Here is a 21,807-nt window from a genome sequence, read left to right on the forward strand (position 1 = left end):
ATCTCACTGAGCTCGAGCTGTTTTGCAAGGAGGAATGGGAAAAAAATTCAGTCTCTCGATGTTCAAAACTGATAGAGACATACCCCAAGCGACTTACAGCTGTAATCGCAGCAAAAGGTGGCGCTACAAAGTATTAACTTAAGGGGGCTGAATAATTTTGCACGCCCAATTTTTCAGTTTTTGATTTGTTAAAAAAGTTTGAAATATCCAATAAATGTCGTTCCACTTCATGATTGTGTCCCACTTGTTGTTGATTCTTCACAAAAAAATACAGTTGTATATCTTTATGTTTGAAGCCTGAAATGTGGCAAAAGGTCGCAAAGTTCAAGGGGGCCGAATACTTTCGCAAGGCACTGCAAATCGGACCTCTCTGAAATGAAATTGAATGGCCCTCCCCTCAGCTAAATATATTTGACCTAAACCCTCCCTGAAACAAGTGAACCTCTCTTATCCCCAAAATAATAATTAAAACAAAGTGGATAGCAGAAAACATGTCTACCATTTATCCTCACTTCTTGGACAGACCAGAGACTTAGATAAGCAGTTAAAGGAACTGTTCTTTGTCCTGAAGGCAGGACATTTTATAGCACAGAGGCCTGCGGGCCAGAAGGTTGTGGGTTCACAGACCGTGATCAAGAGTTGGGGGTGGAAAGATCTCCTTTATAGTAAAAGCATTGCTTCAATCCATTATTGTATTTGCAGGTCTAAGAAAAAATCATTTTGTACACATTTCATGCACTTTTACATATTAGCAGTCACTTTTAATACCACAAATTACACAGTAAATTGTACTCATTGAATAGAATTATACTCTACAAAAGATAACATTTGGTCCTAGTCTAAATAGAGTAAAAATTATTACTCTTGTTGCAGAATTCAATTTTCATAACTCTAAACTGTAATTTACTCCATTTAGAGTAACATGGAAACAACTCTACTGCCAATTCACTCAATATAGAATTGAAAATTATCATTCAACTGAACTTAACGTCAAATCAGAAGTCAGTATTTAACAAAGCACTTTATTCTTAAATGTAAGACATTTGCAATACATACATTTAAAATACTGATGATAATAAAATTGTGGACTGAAATGAAATGTTGGCTTCCGTTCACTTTAATACATGTACATATAAAAACCTCAATATTGCAATTCAATGACATGGAGGATTTTGTGAAACTGGCATCTCACATATCAAAAACACTGAAAATAAAATTGTGGCATCTGTCCCCCCTGTATTAAAAAGTAAATAAAAAAGCCAATATTGCAATACAATACATCTTGGTTTTAAAGAGCTTACTGTGCAGTGTAGAGTCACAGGAAACCGTATGGGACAATAAACAAACTTGAATCATCACAACTGTAAGACATCTGTATTTCAAATGCTTTGTGATAGAAAAGCTCTTTAACATCAACTACATAAGGTCCCTCTGTTGTACAACCAACTCTATATGGATTAAAATGCTCATCAAGACATTGTAGGGCAAAAGTAACCTCTCATCTTTAACAACAATATGGCGGATTTTCTGAAACTGGCATCTGGCATGGACTTTAAGACAAACAACTGAACAATACATATTTCCATGGTGTTTGGCCCATTTAACACCATGGTGTCAATTGGTACCTGAAGAGTCTCAGCCATCTTACAGCCTACCACATTTTTAAAGATAACATTTTACATGGACTGATCATGACTGTTGGTGTCAAATGTCTGCCAACTGTATGCTATTTGACTTGGTTTTTTCCCAATGTTAGTTACATTTTAGAAGCTTTTTTAAATAAATTATGCATTTCTTCATAGAGCATGCACCAGCTATGCAAAACTGGTCCAATTTTAAGCATACAGTTGAAGTCGGAAGTTTACATACACCTTAAGCCAAATACATTACTCAGTTTCAGCTTTTACTTCATCACATTCCCAGTGGGTCAGAAGTTTACATGCGCTCAATTAGTATATTGGTAGCATTGCCTTTTAAATTGTTTAACTTGGGTCAACCATTTTGGGAGGCTTTCCACAAGCTTCCCACAATAAGTTTGGGCGAATTTTGGCCCGTTCTTCCTGACAGAGTTGGTATAACTGAGTCAGGTGTGTAGGCCTCCTTGCTGGCACACGCATTCTCAATTCTGCCCACAAGTTTTCTATAGGATTGAGGTCAGGGCTTTGTGGTGTTCACTCCCATACATTGACTTTGTTGTCCTTAAGCCATTTTGCCACAACTTAAAGTATGCTTGGGGTCATTGTCCATTTGGAAGACCCATTTGCGACCAAGCTTTAACTGATGTCTTGAGATGTTGTTTCAATATATCCACATAATTTTCCTCACTCATGAAGCCATCTATTTTGTGAGGTGCACCAGTCCCTCCTGCAGCAAAGAACCCCCACAACATGATGCTGCCACCCCTGTGCTTCACGGTTGGGATGGTGTTCTTTGGTTTGCAAGTCTCACAGTTTTCCTCCAAACATAACTATGGTCATTATGGCTAAACAGTTCTATTTTTGTTTCATCAGACCAGAGGACATTTCTCCAAAAAGGAAGATTTTTGTCCCCATGTGCTGTTGCAAACCGTAGTCTGTCTTTTTTTATGGCGGTGTTGGAGTAGTGGCTTCTTCCTTACTGAGTGGCCTTTCAGGTTAATATAGGACTTGTTTTACTGTGGTTATCGATACTTTTGTACCCGTTTCCTCCAGCATCTTCACAAGGTCCTTTGCTGTTGTTCTGGGATTGATTTGCACTTTTCGCACCAAAGTACGTTAATCTCTAGGAGACAGAACGCATCTCCTTCCTGAGTGGTATGACGGCTGCGTGGTCCCATGGTGTTTATACTTGCGTACTATTGTTTGTACAGATGAACGTGGTAACTTCGGGCGTTTGGAAAATGCTCCCAAGGATGAACCAGACTTGTGGTCTTCAATTTCTCTTGGCTGATTTATTTTGATTTTCCCATGTCAAGCAAAGAGGCACTGAGGTTGAAGGGTAGGCCTTGAAATACAGGTACACCTCCAATTGACTCAAATTATGATCAGAAGCTTCTAAAGCCATGACATTTTCTGGAATTTTCCAAGCTGTTTAAAGGCACAGTCAATTTAGTGTATGTAAACTTCTGACCCACTGGAATTGTGATAGTGAAATAATCTGTCTGTAAACAATTGTTGGAAAAATTACTTGTCATGCACAAAGTAATGTCCTAACAGACTTGCCAAAACAGTTTGTTAACAAGACATTTGTGGAGTGGTTGAAAAACGAGTTAATGACTCCAACCTAAGTGTATGTAAACTTCCGACTTGTATATGTGGGGTAATGCACCATAAAATGATGCTTCGGTAGCAGCCTCTTTTTTTTGGAAACAATTGCTTGAATAACCTGTGGTGTTCTGTGATTTAAGTGTTTAAAAAACAATTTTACCATCTGAAGCAACAGTAAATACCAGTGTAGATAATTTGGACAAGCTAAGTCTCCAAAGATAAGTGGTAGATTGCGAAGTAAACAACAGGACTGGATAGCTTTTAACCCCAAGTCATTAGTCCTCTAACTTCACTGCCGGAGGTTTGTTACTTTGCTCCATGTAACCATAGACAGGAGAATAAAGAGGTTTAACTATTTCATTTGATGTTGTGTACTTGTTCAAGTGCAGTATTAGCAGTTTCATTTTATTTTGTGCCACTTCCCTCCAAGATATCATGCATAATATCAACAGAAGTTTTCACATGTATTGAAGTACTGCAAGGAGTTTAGAATGCAAGAACGTGTAACACCCTTCAAAGGGAAGACTGGGATTCGTCTCCTTTTTTGGCAGTGTTCTGCATGAAGTTCGCATAACTATCTTGGGTGAATCTTCATCAAATTCAGTCTGAAAGTCCTTTCTCAGCAAGACAAAAGCGGCAACAAAATCTGGCACTGAATGATTCAACAAAACCAAATTAATTTTTTTATTTATTTCACCTTTATTTAACCAGAGGCTAGTTGAGAACAAGTTCTCATTGGCAACTGCGACCTGGCCAAGTTAAAGCGTAGCAATTTGATACATACAACAGAGTTACACTTGGAATAAACAAAACATACAGTCAATAATACAGTAGAACAAAAGAAAACAAAGTCTATATACAGTGAGTGCAAATGAGGTAAGTTAAGGAAATAAATAGGCCATGGTGGCGAATTAATTACAATATAGCAATTAAACACTGGAATGATAGATTGGCAGAAGATGAAAGTGCAGGTAGAGATACTGGGGTGCAAAGGAGCAAAATAAATAAATACAAGTATGGGGATGAGGTAGATAGATAGATAGATAGATAGATGGGCTGTTTACAGATGGGCTATCTATGTACAGGTGCAGTGATCTGTAAGCTGCTCTGACAGCTGGTGAGGGAGATGTGAGGTACCAAAGACAAAGTGAGCTTTGAAAAGCTCATCAAAACAGGCAAGAGAGTCTGGTGACTTACAATGTATTGCATGTTTGTCAATCACAATGAAGTACTTGTGAATCACACTCCTCTGGGTCCCCACAGCAAGCAGATAGGGTTGAAGGCTTTCCATGGCGCTCTCCAGATGCTGGTCCCAGTCTGTGACACAAGAACTTCATTAGTTTGCTATTAAAATGAATCACGGTTCGCAAACAGTTTGTCAATTTAAATTACAGCTACACATGATCTTACAATTTGTCCATAATCTTTAAAGTAGTTTAGGATTAGGAATGGAGAGAGAACAGTCAACTGTAACCTCACCTTGATAAACTTCACAATGTGGTTACTGGTGTGTCTGGCTGAGAATTTTCCTGGTCTCTTGTGGCCATGAGGTGACGGTGGCATAAGGTGGACAAGGACCAAAATAGAGGACATGTCACTGTCCCATCCTGAAAGTTACATTTCCATTTTGCTGTCAAAATAATGCACCCTTCCATTAGTATAATACTTATATTCCAGCATACCATTTTCCACTTCTGTTGTGGATTCAGCATCTTGAACCAGGTCTTGCAGGTCGCCTGTCTGTGTGAGGCCACGGCTTTGGTCAATAACTTTCTGCTTGGAGAGAGTAGGCCACTTCTCCAGGAACTTTGCAGAGGTTGCATCACTAAAATCTTGCTCAATCTGCAGACAAGATGGAATAAGTCAAGATAGAACAGTAAACATTATGGTGTAGCACTATCGTCATGTAATATATCAGTACTAATCAGACTGTTGTAGAACAGAAAAAAACGGTCCTGACAGTTAAGGCAAGGCAGTCGAAGATCCACATACCATTCCTGCTATGTCTTTGGAATGCTGTGAATATTTCAGAGGACTTCACTGTCATGTTATTAATTGTCCAAAGCAGGGATGGAGAGTGAGCTTGAGGTAGGCTGCAGTGGGTTTGCTGGTCAATACATATACTGAACATGTAACCACAGTAATAGTGGCCAGTAAATCAATGAATAAAAATGTAATATTGACAAATTAAGCAGAAATTGTAGACCTTTAATAATTTCCAACATGTCAGACACTTTCATTCAAATGAGTATGAAACATTTCAGTGTTGACTTTCTCTTTATCCCTGGTTGATGTACATTTCAGAGCCTCTTCAGTGTGGATGGGGTATAGCATACATTTTCAACAACAGAGAGCACTTCCAGTTTGTGTTCTTCACTCTGAACTCGTCTTCAGTCCTAGGGACAGCACATTGAACCACTGTTGGCATGCAAAACATCAAATCTAAAACAAAGCGTAACACTGCATTGATATTATTTATAACGTATGACGAATTAGCCATCCATTGTGTTATCAAAAATGGTCTTACATGCCGTCACGGTTGTCAAAAGATTATAAATGTGTTAAATAAAGTTACTAACCCAGTCAGTCTTTGGGCCACATCCAGGTTCTTTATCGGTGACACACAAGAAGCAGGTGTTGGCTTTGTTGAACTCAAATCATAGGCATGAACTGAACATATGGCTGTCCCACACAACTACATACAAATTAAGAATGTACATTTACTTTGAATTCAAATGTCATTACATACCAGACATTTTTAGTATATCCTCAGCCATTTAGTTTTGCAGTTGCTCCATGTGCTTTTGTGAAGGTTCTATATCAATTTGGGAGGGGAAGTTCTGTGCAACTTCCTTGGCCATCTATACCAAAAAATAAGAGTTTTTGACCTAATTGTCACACAGCAGTTATATTTTCAATAATGAATGGTTAGCTATCAAACCTGCATTAAAGACCCCGCAGCTGAAGGTGTCCTGCTGCATGGTGAGTTTTCCCCTCCTTTCCACTTTGTCCACCCAGTCGTCTTTTCCATGGCAGGATCTTCTCATTTTGAAGTACTCTTTTTTATGTAAACATAATGAAATTCTGATTAGTTATAGGCAAATGAATACACAGGCCAAATTTGTATGCTGTTTTCCATATCACTATAATCTAGTAGAGGTAATTTCCTTTATGCCCCATTCTACACACAGCCTACATTATAGGCACTGAACCATTTACAGGACAATAATACAAGTAGCATATAGGATCCAACCCTATCACAGAGTGAATAAATGTAGAGCGTTTGTAGACTTTAAGAATAAAAGTGAGTTTCATCAGTACATGCTTAAAGTCATATCACAAAGATCACATGACGGTGCCCACAAAATCTATGACAATAGAGAATGAATTGGTAAGCACCAAAGTGTGTTTGTCAAAATAATATCTGAAAATGTCAGTTGTTGAACATATTTCTCTTTGCAACAGCAATGTGATTTCATTACATATTGGTCTCGATTAGACCCACAATGTCACAGTATCTTCAAAACATGAAACATTCTGTGAGCACAATCTTTATGAGCTGTGGAGCATGCACCCTCAAATGTAATTTGAATGAACTACACATAGGTCCATGTATTGTTCAGATTGGTTTTTAAAATGTCCATTTAAAAAATATTCACCCACACATTTTGAAAGCCTGATGCAACATTATGTAACGGGCAATTTCCCTAAAACAAAATTGGCAAATACTTATACATTTGATGTATTTAAAATAAAGAATATATATAAATCTTTTCCATTTGTATGTTCCTTAATTGGTGCAGCAAAACCTGTGGTTAATTCCAAATGACACCAATGCTCACCTGACCTTTAATACTCAGGAAAGTCCATGAAAACACTGTTCAGACCCCTTCAAAAGTTTTCCTACAATATGAGAGAGAACAAAAAATCTGAAACCATGCAAGCAGAGCAGTATGCAGATGTAATTCATAAAGAATGTGTTGAATTCAAAACCACTGAGTGGTTTTGGATGTATAGTGCATTAGGAAAATATTCAGACCCCTTCACTTTCTCCACATTTTGATACTTTACAGCCATGGATTAAATAATGTTTCTCAATCTACACACACTAAACCTGTTTTTGCTTTTCATTATGGCGTAGACATTTTTGCAAATGTATTGAAGCTGAACCTTCAACCCAGTCTGAGGTCCTGAGCAGGTTTTCATCAAGGATGATGCTGCCACCACCATGCTTCACCGTGGGGATGGCGCCAGGTTTCCTCCAGATGTGACACTTGGCATTCATGCCAAAGAGTTCAATCTTGAACCTTCCAGAAGGACAACCATCTCCACAGAGGAACTCTGTCAGAGTGACCTGGTCACCTCCCTGACCAAGGCCTTTCTCTCCTGATTGCTCAGTTTGGACGGGCAGCCAGCTCTAGGAAGAGTCTTGGTGGTTCCAAACTGCTTCCATTTAAGAATGATGGAGGCCACTGTGTTCTTGAGGACCTTCAATGCTGCAGAATTGTTTTTGTACCCTTCCCCAGATCTGTGCCTCGACACAATCCTGTCTCGGAGCTCTACAGACAATTCTTTCGGCCTCATGGCTTGGTTTTTACTCTGACGTGCACTGTCAACTGTGGGACCTTGTACAGACAGATGTGCCTTTCCAAATCATGTCAAATTAATTGAATCAAATCATTTTCAAATAAATTGAATAAAAGTTCTAGAAACATCAAGGATGATCAACGGAAACAGGATGCACCTGAGCTCAATTTCCAGTCTCATAGCAAAGGGCAGCAGGTAGCCTAGTGATTTGAGCATTGGACGAGTAACTGAAAGGTTGCAAGATCGAATCCCCGACCTGACAAGGTAAAAATATGTCATTGTGCCCCTGAACAAGGCAGTTAACCCACTAGGCTAGGCTGTCATTGAAAATAAGAATTTGTTCTTAACTGACTTGCCTAGTTAAAGGTTTTTAAAAAAGGGTCTGAATACTTAAGTAAATAAGGTATGTTTTTTTTTAAATAAATTTGCAAAAAATGTCAACCTGTTTTCGCTTTGTCATTAAGGGCTTTTGTGTGTAGATTGAGGATTTGTTATTTAATCCATTTTAGAATAAGGCTGTAACATAACAATGCAGGAAAAGTGAAGGGGTCTGAATACTTTCGGAATTCATGAGTAGAACAGACTCATCTGTTCCTTACCGACTTTGACAAACCTCAAATTGATACGACACTTGTTAAATGATAACTGGTTAGGCATGTGTAGGGGTCGGGTGTCAGGATGAGACAGGCAGGCAGGTTTTCTCAGCCAGTCAATCATGAATCAGACATTTTTTTTAATGGATATATACAAAGAAATGTCAATTGAAAACGAAATGCAGCTAGTTTGCAGTCTTCCCAGCTTCAGTTTGAAGTGATTGTGTTAGCTGTGTTGTTGGCTAGCTCATCTGAGCACATTTTCTATGCCAGGTAAAATCACGCATCATGATCAAATATCACTAGAAAACCGCTTAAACAAATGCAAATGTGGCTACTTAGCTGTTATTCTGGCTGTAATGTTTGACCGTAAGTTAGCCGTAGTTGGCTAGCTAGGAAGCAAGGGATAAGAACATTGCCAGACAGTATGGCAACAGAACATTTAGAACATACGTCATAGATACAGAACAGAGACTTAATGACTGGTTCAGTCTCTGGCAAACGTACCGATAGAATGAACGACCATCCGGCTTGGGAAGCAACCCTAGATGTGTCAGGACTGTATCTCATGGAAGGGTGAAATGGTATGAATAAATTCAATGGTTTTTTTAAATAAAAATGTCAATCATTATTTGAATATGTTGGTAACCCTTGATAATGACCTTGAAGCCCGTGTTTGGAGAATATGTTGGCACGGTTTGCTGGCCCTCGACTTCGTCTCCGACGTACGTAATAACACCTTGCCTATATATCCTCCAAACACCGGCTTCTCTGGCATTATATCATGGCATTGTTGAATACTCATTTCTGATTGGCTTGAAGGCAGTGGTGGAAAAAGTACTAAATTGCCATAATTGAGTAAAAGTAAACCAGACTGCACAATTGTCTTTTATTTTTTTTGACAGATAGCAGGGGCACACTCCAACACCGACATAATTTACAAACTAAGCATTTGTTTAGTGAGTCTGCCAGATCAGATGCAGTAGTGATGACCAGGGATTGTTCTCATGGTAAGAATTGGACCGTTTTCCTGTCAAAATGTAACGAGTACTTTTGGGTGTTAGGGAAAATGTATGGAGTAAAACGTACATTATTTTCTTTAAGAATGTATTAAAGTAAGTTGGCAGAAGTAGTAGTACTCAAGTAGTACTTTAAATTATTTTTTACTTAAATACTTTATACCACTGATTGAAGGGCATTCTAGAGCATGCATTATTTCCCTATAATGCACAATATATTTGCGCGGTAGAATTCAATGACTATAGTTCATTCTTACATGTTCCATGTTTGAGCTACTTTTGAAAGCAAAAATTGAATTGAAAACATTAGCATTGTTGAATTTGATTTTTATATCAGCAAGCTAGGACTGATGGTTTAGTTAGCTAAACTAGCAAGTCTGTTTACCAAGGCAACTATTGTTGATATCTAGTCAACTTGATAGCTACTTCAGTGGATGTTAAACATTTCTACCAGCAAATTAACATTTCTAACGGTACATGTGTTAAATTATAGCCATGGTATAAAAGGGATAATCAACTCGGGGCTCTATGCGTTCTCTGGAAAATAATGCAACTCCATGGAAGGAGGCTAGCGCGTCCTGGAACACACCTTCCACATTGTGCATTATTTTCCAGAGAACACAAGCCCCTCATTGATTATCCCCTACCTATTATTATTCAATATTTTGAGGTCTAAAAAATGCTACCTATTCTATAATAACCCTTACGAAAAAAGATTGCAGTACAACTGCAGTTAAAGTGCAGAATAACTGGAGTTACCGTGCAGTATAACTGCAGTTCAATATTCTGCAATTACTGCATCCAAAATACCACAGTCAACTGCATTTACACTGCAGTTTTCAAAACGGCAATATTTTTTTTGTATGGAAAAGTTTTACCCTAAGTGTATAGGAAAGGTTTGCTGGTATTAAAACATGAATGGAAAAACATATGCCCATGACAACTTCATACGATAAAAGCGAGGCAAGAAGCTATCGAGAGGAAGACAGGCTAAACTATTGAGATGTACCCCCGTTTTTCCTATAGGTTTATGCCTGCCTCCAGTGGTTCACTTTTCATGATAGATTATGGATAGACTGCGATACGTCTCTCCGCCCTAATAACGGGAGTCATTGTTCACAAAGTGGCACGGCGGGCGGTCTAGTTTCCGCCTATCCTTTCTTTGGATTGGTGGATACATCTCATTATTGTAATCATTTTTTGAATATTTGGTTGTTGACGTCAACCGCGAGAGAGACGCGGTGAGACTTGCCACACACATACCTACTTGTTAACAAAATTAAGGAAGTTTCCTTTAAAATTATTCATAAATATTATCCTGCCAACCACTATATGGAGAAGTTTAAGGAAAACATCAACTCAAATTGCTCCTTTTGTAATGACCATCCAGAAACAATGTTGCATCTTTTTTGGCATTGTATGCATGTAAGAAAACTGTGGCAAGACATCAGTAGGTTTATAATTGAACACATTTATGAAGATTTTACACTATTGTGGAGAGATGTACTGTTTGGATTCTTTACATACAATAGAAATAAGCTGAAACATTTTTATGTAATTAATTTCATTATTCTTTTGGCCAAATTTCATATACACAAATGTAAATTTACAAACAGAAAACCACATTTTTGTACCCTACAAAAAGAAATTGAACTGTATTTTAAGACGGTTAAATGCTCTACTAACAAAAAAGCTGTTAGAATTGTAAGTATATGCATGTCCCTTAAGGTCCTTGTGTAATTGTAATGTGATATTGTATCCCCTAGCTCGATTGTCCATTGTTTGTAATCTATGTATGCTTGTGTTCCCTCATGTGCTTTATGTATTGATTTGTTAATTTAAAACAATTAAATTAAAATAAAAAAAACTCCGACAGTGGTTTTTCGCTAATTTTCCTTGATGTCACGTGTCCTACTTATCAGTACACTTATAATTTAGGCAGTACGGAACGTCTATTTGATCAATAAACCTCACGTAGAAAATAAACCAAGCATTTTTTTGTTTACCAAATTCGACACTCATTGCGAAACAACGCCACCTGCTGCTGGAGGGAGACATTTTCCGCCGAGTTGGGCCTCTGTCGTAGACCCTTTCCGCTCTGGCGTGGTGAAGAAAAGCTGCAGACTCGTTTCAAAACATTTCTGGTTGCAGATAAAAAAGTACTTACCTTGTTTAATGGTTGTGACAAGTCGAACTTAGTAGTTTAGAAAACAGTAAAACCCTGTCTTTGGGCGAAATATTGTTTACTAGCCAAGGCAGCTAAACATTGTGTTGGCAATGCATAGCTAACGTTGGCTAGCTGACGTTTAAACCCACATTTTGCCGCGTTGCAGCACCTGCTAACCATTTGGAAAGTTGCCCCAAGTGAGTGGGGAAATGTATCCCACGTCAACATTTTCAGGTTTGTTGAATTATATTCATACTTTTTGTCTCGCAAAATATTACTTTGACACTTTTTGATAAGCGGGGAAATGCAAGTAACCAGCGCGCTACTGTAATGTACGCAAGGACTTGCAGTCCATGAGTTTAGATTCTGATATTTAACTAATTGGTCTTTTGACCAATCAGTTCAGCTCAAAAAAAAATAAAAAAAAAGACGTGAAAATATCTGATTTAAATTTGTCAAAAGACCAATTAGTATAAAAAATATCAGAATTGGACAGGGTCGTGTAAAAAAATATTCCCAGCGTTATGTTGTAAAATTTCTCACACCGTGAAAATGTTTGCAGTTCCTGAATCGCATGTGCATCTCTGTGGGGATGGCTGAGGGCGTGCGGCTGTTTCTCACCCTGCGAGCGAAATTAACGACTTTAAAAGCTAGGTTTTTGCCAAAGTAGAAACAACCGTTTCCGATCTCCACTAGTTACTTTGACATTGTTCAAAGATGTTATTGATAACCAAATGTATTGAGCTAGATATGGCATTCCGTGCATCACATGATCAACTAGCTAATTTACCTTTACTCGCTATCTCTCACGTTACCCAAAGCCAACAGTACAGTGGTAGCCTCTGATGGAGCAATCATTGTCGAAAGTAAATATGCTTATTCGTGGTAAAGGAATATCAACTGTCAAAACTACCACAAAATATTTTTTAGAACTAACCCATGGGAGTGCAATACCTCAAATAATCCGTTTTTGCTGTCATTTGTCACGTGAGGGACCTTTGGCGTAATGTGGAACGTACAACGCGACTGCGTTACGAGTTTTGCCTCCAGAATATTGCCAAGGAGAAAGCAAGTCCTTGATGTCATTTATGGCCATCCATATGCGTAATTAATAGGTTGATAAGACTGACCGTTAAATATTTGATGAAACAGATTTTATTTCAGGGTATGAGGGGGACAATACATTACAGGCTATCCAAAATAACTATTCACCCCACACTAAAACTTAGATCATACATGGAGATCATACATTCTGTGTACTTCCAACCATTTTGGGTACATGTGTCAAACTCATTCCAGGGAGGACAGCGTCAAGTCCTTGAACTTGATTGATGAAATAAGGTCACTAATTAGTAAGCCATGCCCCACACCTGGTTGTCTAGTTTCCCCAAGTGAGTGGGGAAATGGACCCTACATAGGTTTGTTGAATTGTTATGTTAATGCTTTTGATTGTCTGTAACATCGACAAGCCTGACGCAGCTACTTCTTTGGTAAGCTAAAGGCTGGGGAAATGCAAATACTGTAGCTAGCTAATGGTTGCAAGTACTGGCAGTCCATGGCAGTGTTTAGACAGGCAGCCCAATTCTGATATTTTTTTCACTCATTTGTCTTTTGACCAATCAGATCAGCTCTGAAAAAGTTCTGATGTGATTGGTCAAAAGATCAGAATTGGGCTGCCTGTCTAAACGCTGACCATGAGACTGACATTCAACAGTGTACTTTCAAACATATAGCCTAATTGTTTACAAAGACTCAAATGCCACACAAAGACAGTTCATGTCAGTACACTCCACTGTTTAACTTCCTCCTCTGGTGACAGGTCCCCATCTCCCTCTATCCTCCCTGCGTCTCCTGGTGCCACCACTACGTCTGATGTCTGCATCCATGTGGCAAGTGGCTCAGCAGCGTAACGTGATGCAGTATGGGAAGCTGGAGGAGTTTGTGACTCTGGTGACAGAGATGGTTCCGGAGCTCCTGACGCTCAAGCAGAGGGTCCAACTCATCCTGGGACTGAGAGCGAGGGTGAGACAGGTGGGAGTGTTGAGTGTTTGGGAATGGTGTAGGGTGTGGGGAATAATTTGAGAAACGTCTACCACTAAAGTATAATGTGGGCCATTGGGTGATATTCAGACCTTTGTTTGCCCCTGGATCTCACAGTTATCAGTTACATATTTGACTCTTCAGTTTGTGTTTCCTCAGTATATACATTGAACAAAAAATTTAAATAAAACATGTAACAATTTCAAAGATTTTGCTGAGTTACAGTTCATAGAAGGAAATCAGTAAATTGAAATACATTCATTAGACCCTAATCTATCGATTTCACATGACTGGGAATACAGATATGCATCTGTTGGTCACAGATACCTTAAAAAAAAAGGTATGGGCGTAGATCATAAAACCAATCAGTATCTAGTGTGACCACCATGCAGTGCCACACCTCCTTCCAAGTCTGTGGAATGTTGTCCCACTCCTCTTCAATGACTGTGCGAAGTTGCTGGATATTGGCAGGAACTGGAACACGCTGTCGTACACGTCGATCCAGAGCATCCCAAACATGCTCAGTTGGTGATATGTCTGGCTTTTTCAGCTTCCAGGAATTGTGTACTGATCCTTCTGACATGGGGCTGTGCATTGTCATGCTGAAACATGAGGTGATGGCGGTGGATGAAGGACACGACAATGGGCCTCGGGATCTCGGCATGGTATCTGTACATTCTGTGAAGAGCACACTTCTCCAGCGTGCCAGTGGCCATCGAAGGTGAGCATTTGTCCACTGAAGTTGGTTATGATGCCAAACTGCAGTCAGGTCAAGACCCTGTTGGTGATGACGAAGACGCATATGAGCTTCCCTGAGATGGTTTCTGAAAGTTTGTGCAGAAATTCTTGGTTCTGCAAGCCCACCGTTTCATCAGCTTTCCTGGTAGCTGGTCTAGTCTAAACAGTCCTGCCAATAATTGACTTACTTAGTGCATCAAACATGATTTAGACCTTGTTTATGGAAAAGTGTTTATAACTGTATTTCATGGTTGCAACTTGCTGAAAATTGTCCACAGTGTTCCTATACTCTAGTCGATGATCCCGCAGGTGAAGAAGATGGATATGGAGGTCCTGGGCTGGCCTGGTTACACGTGGTCTGCGGTTGTGAGGCCGGACGGACATACTGCCAAATTCTCTAAAACGACATTAGAGGCGGCTTATGGTAGAAGGATGAACATTCAATTCTCTGGCGACCGCTCTGGTGGACATTCCTGCAATCAGCATGCCAATTGCACACTCGCTCAACTTGAGACATCTGTGGCATTGTGTTGTGTGACAAAACAGCACATTTTAGTGTGGCCTTTTATTGTCCCAGCACAAGATGCACCTGTGTAATGATCATGCTGTTTAATCAGCTTGTTGATATGCCACACCTGTTAGGTGGATGGATTATCTTGGCAAGGGAGAAATGCTCACTAACAGGAGATAAACAAATTTGAGAGAAATGTGTTTTTTGTGCGTGTGGAACATTTCTGGTATCTTTGATTTCTGCTCATGAAACATGGGACCAACACTTTACATGTTGCGTTTTATATTTTTGGTCAGTAATAATTTGTTCATAGCTATAACAGTATATGCCTCCTGTTTCAGCTGGTTCTTGAATTGTGTCGTGGTGTGGAGTCTAACTCAGCTGGCTACAAAACCATCCAGCCCCACCTGGACAGAATCCATTCATGCACAACACGTAAAGGGGTAAGTAACCTGAAATATCAGTCTATTAATGGCAAGGCTGCTTTACCTATTTCTCATTGTAGATGGTTACAGTTGTTTTGTGTGTGATTGACATATTCAGAGCAAGACAGATCTGTGGAGGCCTCAAAGGATAACTTTATGGATCTGGTCCAAACTCTGCTAGAAGACTCAACAAAGAGGGAACATTTTTTTCAGGTGAGATGATATCTCACATCTAGATGTTACAAATCCCACCTTCTAAGGACTAGAACAGGGATGGGCAACTCAATTGTAATTTTTTTGCCAACTCAGTCCGGGTCTGAACTTACTGTTCAGAGTTGAAATAGTAGAATACACAAGGTGCAATTTCGAAATTGGGTTGTTCATTAACAGATTTTCTCTTACGTCATTCACTGATAGACACTCAATTAGCCCATGTCAGTTAACATTTTTTTAGTGGCCAGCTACCTAAACTTGGTAATAATGGTCCAATTACCAGCTGAGGGGCACCCATTGATTGTGTTAGTCAGTCTCACCCAGATATCTTATTAAAAACTGCAAACATTTCTCTCCATCCTATGACAAAATGTGTTGAATTGCAGGAAATTAGTTATACAATTGCTAAATATTCTCTCCGCCCCATGGCAAAATGTGTAAAATTGCACAAAATTAAATCTAAAATAAACAAAAAAAATGTCTCCCTGCTGTCAGAGGGTGGCTGCTCAAATGTTTTGCTCAAAATGTGGTTGTGGGGGTATGCACATGTGGGTACGCAGACTCGCAAGCAACTGCGGCCCCTGATGAGTTCAGATTTTTAGTTTCCCCCACCCCCATTAAAGCTGCCCATCCCTCGACTAGAATGACCTCAATGCGAATATTGAATACTTTTAAATTACTACATGTGCCTTGGCTAAAACCACACAACTCTCCCTTTCTACCTCTGTGTTAAAGGAGGTGTTCCCTGTACAGTACAGCACTAGGTATGACACAGCGCTACAGATACTGGTGTGGCAGTTCTTTGACAGACTGGAGGAGATGATGCCAGTGCCCAGCTTTACACAGGTACTGACTCCATCTCCATCCTATTAGATCATCTAAAACATGTTGATGTTCATTTGTATACTTGACACCCTTCCATGAATGAATAAACATCGATAAGTGTCAACTGGGTAGGGGCTAGGGGTCATGTGGGATTGGACAGCACTTTTCTCTGTTCTGCAGACATACTTATTCTTCTCTCCCTCAGACAGCATCCATTCTCAACTTGACCCCTATTGACCTGGAAGAGTGTCAGCAGTCTTTCTCTGACCCTGAGCATCTGAAAACACTGCTGCAGCATCATATAAATCTGGGGCACCTAAAAAAAGGTTAGGATCCCTCAGGTGATCTATTTGAACTTGTTAACCTCTGGGTGAAATACCTGTAGGGGATTCTCCTGAAAGAGAATTTGGAATTATTTGTATTCTCTCTCTTTTCAAGATCTTTTCTTCTATGACTCTGATACCATCCTGTCCACGTTGTCCTGCCTTGCTCCCTCACTGAAGTCTAAACAGACCAAAAGAGGCAGAGAAAAAGGCACGGTGACGAACAAGAGTGATGTGAGGAGAAAGGGAGAGAATGACAATGCTCAAGGACTGAAAGAACAGGAGAGTGGAGAGGAGGGACAGCAAGAAGTCAGTGGGGAGGACAAATACGCCAATGAGGGAAGTGATGAGGGCACTGAAAGACTGGAAGAGGCTGGGGAATCCTCTGGGAATTCTGGGCAGCAGAAACAGCCATCATTAGTAGGCATCAATGGTAAGGAAATTCAGGGCGGAATACATTGCATACATCCATACACTGGCGAACTGAGTTGAAGTTTGAGTAGCAGAGCCTGGTTGTTAGTATTGTTGTCAAGATACCAGCATTTTGACTTTGATACCAGGTTTATTGTCATGATACTCAATACCAAAATGATACCATGGGCAAAAAAAGAAGGCATATATTAGCCAGCCACAGAATTGTACTTTATCTAGATAAACTCAGCTACTGCTTTGTTCAATCGTTGGGCATCTTTTGAGTTCAATATCATTACATTAGAATCTTTTTACGGTAACATTTTTCAGAGACTCAATTTCTAACTACAGTACATAACAGCATAATGGCAGTCATTTATTTGAATAATAAATCTCGATTTGATAAACTGAGTAAATCAAGATTTAGCCTAGGCCTTCTCACAATACAGGTGAATGTATATTCAATAGGAGTGTGTGCATGCATTGAGTTATTGAGCTTGTTTTGGCTGATTTCATGGGGCTTCATTTGACAAACAATCTGTTTCCCTTCCATTTGGGACTTATTTTATTGTACTGATCAACAACATTTGCATAGAAGTAGCTTATTTTATAAAAGTGCGCTCTGTCTCTTTAGCCAGTAATGACGCATTCACGAGGCGGAACCCTATTCACACAGTCAGTTTGCGGAGGCAATAGATAATATTTGGGAGAGACGTGATAGAGAGACCGAATAAGTAAATGTAATGTTTTTTGGTGGTGTTTAGCTTTTAAATCAGCAACATTTAGCATATTATCACAAAGGGTAGTGAATTGATGTTGGCTTCAGCTGTAAACTAGCAAGGAAAGTTAGCCTACAAAGCTGGAAGCTACCAGTATCATCTTGAATTATAAAGGGTTTTAGCCTGTATGGACATTGTTTTGAGAACCATAATTAACAGTTTCAACATTTCTGCATGCCTGATGTCGTGTCGCATTATTCAGGTGTCGTTGTAGTCGCTAGAGCTTGATGGGACAAGGACATCCCGGCCGGCCAAACCCTCCCCTAACCCGGACAACGCCGGGAAAATTGTACGACGCCTCTAGCACTGCGATGCAGTTCCTTTGACCGCTGTGCCACTCGGGAGGCTCTTGCGCTGATAGACTTTGACAGAAGTACCAAAAGTAACAAATTCTAATACCAAACAATATTTTCATGTTCTAGTATCGGAAAAGGTACAAAGGTTTTGGTATACCGTGCAACACTAGTTGTTAGTCAAACTTATTTTAAAGTAACTTTGTAAAAATGTATTTTAAAGTAACACTTAATTTTTCAGGAATTTCTTACTCCACTCCATAACTCCACTAGTTTAGATCAATTTAGATCAGATTCTATAATTGCACAACAGATTTCGGCATGGATAAAATACAAATCTTTATATTATTGCCTCATCAACTACTGACAACAATCTGCAATGGAACTTTGAACTCAGCAGCCCTTATTTCACCCTCCTGTGTTTTCTACCTGCAGGACAAGCTAAAGCCAAGCCCCCCCAGTCCCAGGGCTTTTCCTGCTCACAGTGCCAGTTCTCCAACAGGAGATGGCTCACCCTTCAGAAGCACATCAAGAAGAACCATCCAAAGGAGGACCGTGGGATCCTGGACTCTGGAGAAGCTGGAGCTGAGAACAACGTCCTGCCTGTCAGTGAGACAGAAAGCTCCTCGGCCAAGAAGACCAGGAAGAACAGGTACATCTGCTCCCAGTGTGGGAAGGGTCACAAATGTTCATATGAACTGAGACGACATGAAACCGTTCACTCTGAGGTGAAGCCCTTCCATTGTGACCAGTGTGAGAAGAGATACAAAACAAAGGTGGCTCTAAAACAACACCATCGAGTTCACACTGGAGAAAGGCCATATGTTTGCTCACATTGTGGCAGAGGCTTTAGGTCTGCAGGAACTTTACAATCACATGTACGCACCCACACTGGGGAGCGACCTTTTGTCTGTTCTATATGTGGGAAGGGATTTATTCAACATCAAATACTGATAGGTCACCTCCGGTGGCATAGAGGTGAGAAGCCGTTCTTATGTACCGTTTGTGGAAAGAGTTTTAGTACTTCAGGTGCCTTGTTGGTACACTCACGAACACACACAGATGAACGCCCCAAAAGCTGTGAGCATTGTGGGAAGAGGTTTAGAAGATGTTACGGTCTCACAATACATCGGCGGATCCACACTGGAGAGCGGCCGTTCTCCTGCACACAGTGCGACAAATGCTTCACGTCCCACAGCGGACACATGCGAATTCTTACAGGAGAGAAATCTTAGCAGTGTAGAATGTGCGATAGGAGATTCACTGTCAGCGACAACCTGAAAGTTTCAGTGTGTAATATCAGTACGGCCCACCATAAGTCACCAGGTGTGGCAAGAAGGAAGGAAAGAAAGAAATACAAAATTCCACCGCTCCTCGTTGGACAGGAATTGCAGTAACCACAGTGTATCCATGTTCTAAGAACACACATTATATTGTAACAACACTGTTTCCCATTTATAACGAGAATTGTTATTTCATAAGAACAAGTTATTAACTTACATCGTAATAACATCTTTCTCATAGTAGCAAGATAATTGGCTGTTTTCTAATACTGAGTCATTTAATGACAGCGTAATTGGATTTTTCTCATAATATTGATGTCATTAGTTACTTTGTTTCTCTAGGTGGTATCTTTTCAACACTGTATATTATATTAGGTAATCACACAAACATATTCACTAACAGTCACTGAAATGAAAGCTAGGCTGTTAGTCAGGGAGCATCAATTGTTTTTTGGAACATATTTATACAGTTTGTGTAATTAGACAAGGCAATATACTAAATTTGCAGTGTGGCCTCTGGACCTCAGTGAAGACAGAATGTGGCCCTCGAACAAAATTAGTTTGAGTTCTGTACAGGACTACGGTGGTGAAGATAGAGATGCTCGGTTGTTCTATAGTTTGTGACTATGGTAAGGTCCTTGACTAAACCACCTTATCATATCTTGTCTCATCAAATCAACAGGTACACCTGCTCCCAGTGTGGGAAAGGTTTCAGAAACCTCTGTGACCTGAGACGACATGAAAGCGTTCACTCTGAAGCCAGGCCGTTCCATTGTGACCAGTGTGAGAAGAGATACAAAACGAAGGGATGTCTAAAACAGCACCAGAAAGTTCACCAGGCAAATCGCATTGAAGAAAGGACATAAGTTTGCTCACATTGTGGCAGGGGCTTTAGGAAAACAGAAATCTTAAAGTCACATGAACGCACTCACACCGGGGAGCGACCTTATGTCTGTTCTATCTGTGGGAAGGGATTTATACAGTCCAATGGCCTGACGCAACACCTCCGGATGCACAGAGGGGAGAAACCGTACTTATGTAGCGTTTGTGGAATGACTTTAAGCACCTCAGGTCAGTTGAGGGTACACATGAGAACACACACAGGTGAGCAACCCTACAGCTGTCAACTTTGTGGGAGGAGGTTCAAACAACCTGAAAGTCTCACAGTGCATCTGCAGAGTCACACAGGCCAGCGGCCGTACCCCTGCACACCGTGTGACAAACGTTTTGCATCCAGCAGCTGCGTTAAAAAACACATGAGAACTCATACAGGGGAGAAACCTTATCAGTGTATAAGGTGTGGTAAGAGATTCACTGAAAGCGGCAACCTGAAAATACAGCAGCGAGTTCATCGAGAAAAAGTCTTAAGTTGTCCGAAAGTTCTTGAGGGACGTTGTGCTCTGTACAGCAGGGTTCCCCAACTGGCGACCCGCGGACTGAATTTAGATTTTCATTGTTGGACATAAGACTGTAAAAACACCAGGAAATCATCTATTGGTTTTCATTTCTGAAATATATTCCTAAGTACTGCCACGCATAATAGACAGACATATTTGATTGTATAGAAATAATAATAATAGATTGGATTTATATAGCACTTTTCTGCTAACTGAGGTACTCAAAGTACTTTACATAGTAGGCGGAAACTCACCTCATCCACTATCAATGTGCAGCACCCACCTCAGTGATGCACAGTGACCATTTTTATGCCAAAACTCTACCCCACACATCAGCTATCAGGTGGAGAGGTGAGTAGTGATATATTCCATTTAGGAATGAGGGGGATGATTCAGTGGCCATGATGGAATGTGGCCAGGTTGGGAATTTAACCATGACACTGTGGTCAACATCCATACTCTTACAATAAGCACCATGGGATTCACCACGGAGAGTCACGACACCCATTTTAACGTGCCATCCAAAAGAAGGCACCCTTCACAGGACAATGTTCCCAAATGTAATCAAGGTTTGACATTTTTGTTTTAGTCAAATATCTGTTTAGGCGTCTTGCGGTCATTTTGCAGTATAAAACCATTTTTTTTATTATGTTCCGGCCCACGACCATCCGCTCCAGAAAGAAATTGGCCCGCGGCTGAATCTAATTGATGATCCCTGCATGACACATTATGAAGGCTGTCATAATTGTTGAGGATTCCTGGAAAAGTTTTTGTATAGATTTTGTGTATATGACTATTCCTCTTGTTAATAAAGAAGACATTATGAGCAGCAATGGGGCAGAACACTTTGTCTCTATTTACTTATTAAAGAACTGCTAATTAGAACATACAACCACACACTGGTTACATTTACTCCTAATTCACCTGCAACTATGATAAATAGCATTCTTATTCTGGA

General features: G+C 40.0%; 1 protein-coding gene and 1 long non-coding RNA gene across 6 annotated transcripts; one reads left to right on the plus strand and one right to left on the minus strand.

The window, feature by feature from the left end:
• Positions 1–6,001: 6,001 nt before the first annotated feature.
• LOC110531803 (uncharacterized) lies at positions 6,002–7,156 on the minus strand. The gene is made up of 3 exons (XR_016483179.1): positions 7,088–7,156; positions 6,187–6,303; positions 6,002–6,106 (listed from the first exon to the last, which is right to left on the minus strand). It is a non-coding gene; the product is annotated as an uncharacterized LOC110531803 (long non-coding RNA).
• A 4,333-nt stretch (positions 7,157–11,489) lies between these two features.
• LOC110531798 (uncharacterized) lies at positions 11,490–21,682 on the plus strand. Of its 5 annotated transcripts, none has more exons than XM_090183904.1 (10): positions 11,490–11,845; positions 13,431–13,633; positions 14,202–14,372; positions 15,242–15,343; positions 15,444–15,538; positions 16,274–16,384; positions 16,569–16,689; positions 16,802–17,119; positions 18,605–18,821; positions 20,135–21,682. In XM_090183904.1, exons 5-10 carry the CDS (start codon positions 15,482–15,484, stop codon positions 20,316–20,318), a joined length of 1,008 nt encoding a protein of 335 aa, XP_090040030.1. In that variant the 5' UTR covers positions 11,490–11,845; positions 13,431–13,633; positions 14,202–14,372; positions 15,242–15,343; positions 15,444–15,481; the 3' UTR covers positions 20,319–21,682. The 5 variants fall into 5 exon arrangements, with proteins under 5 accessions (XP_090040030.1, XP_036843542.2, XP_090040028.1 ...); XM_090183902.1 differs by having other exon boundaries at positions 11,494–11,845; positions 14,699–15,343; XM_090183903.1 differs by having other exon boundaries at positions 11,543–11,845; positions 13,431–13,642; positions 14,699–15,343.
• Positions 21,683–21,807: the final 125 nt, after the last annotated feature.

Source organism: Oncorhynchus mykiss, chromosome 9 (genome assembly GCF_057628025.1).
Source record: "Oncorhynchus mykiss isolate SJ-2025 chromosome 9, ASM5762802v1, whole genome shotgun sequence".
Classification (NCBI taxonomy): Eukaryota; Metazoa; Chordata; class Actinopteri; order Salmoniformes; family Salmonidae; genus Oncorhynchus; species Oncorhynchus mykiss.

Bases quoted from the DNA above. Each gene is read 5' to 3' on its own strand.
- LOC110531798 (XM_090183904.1), top strand. From the start codon at position 15,482: ATGGATCTGGTCCAAACTCTGCTAGAAGACTCAACAAAGAGGGAACAT. The intron at 15,539-16,273 runs GTGAGATGATAT...TCTGTGTTAAAG, and splicing joins AGAGGGAACATTTTTTTCAG to GAGGTGTTCCCTGTACAGTA. The intron at 16,385-16,568 runs GTACTGACTCCA...TCTCTCCCTCAG, and splicing joins CAGTGCCCAGCTTTACACAG to ACAGCATCCATTCTCAACTT.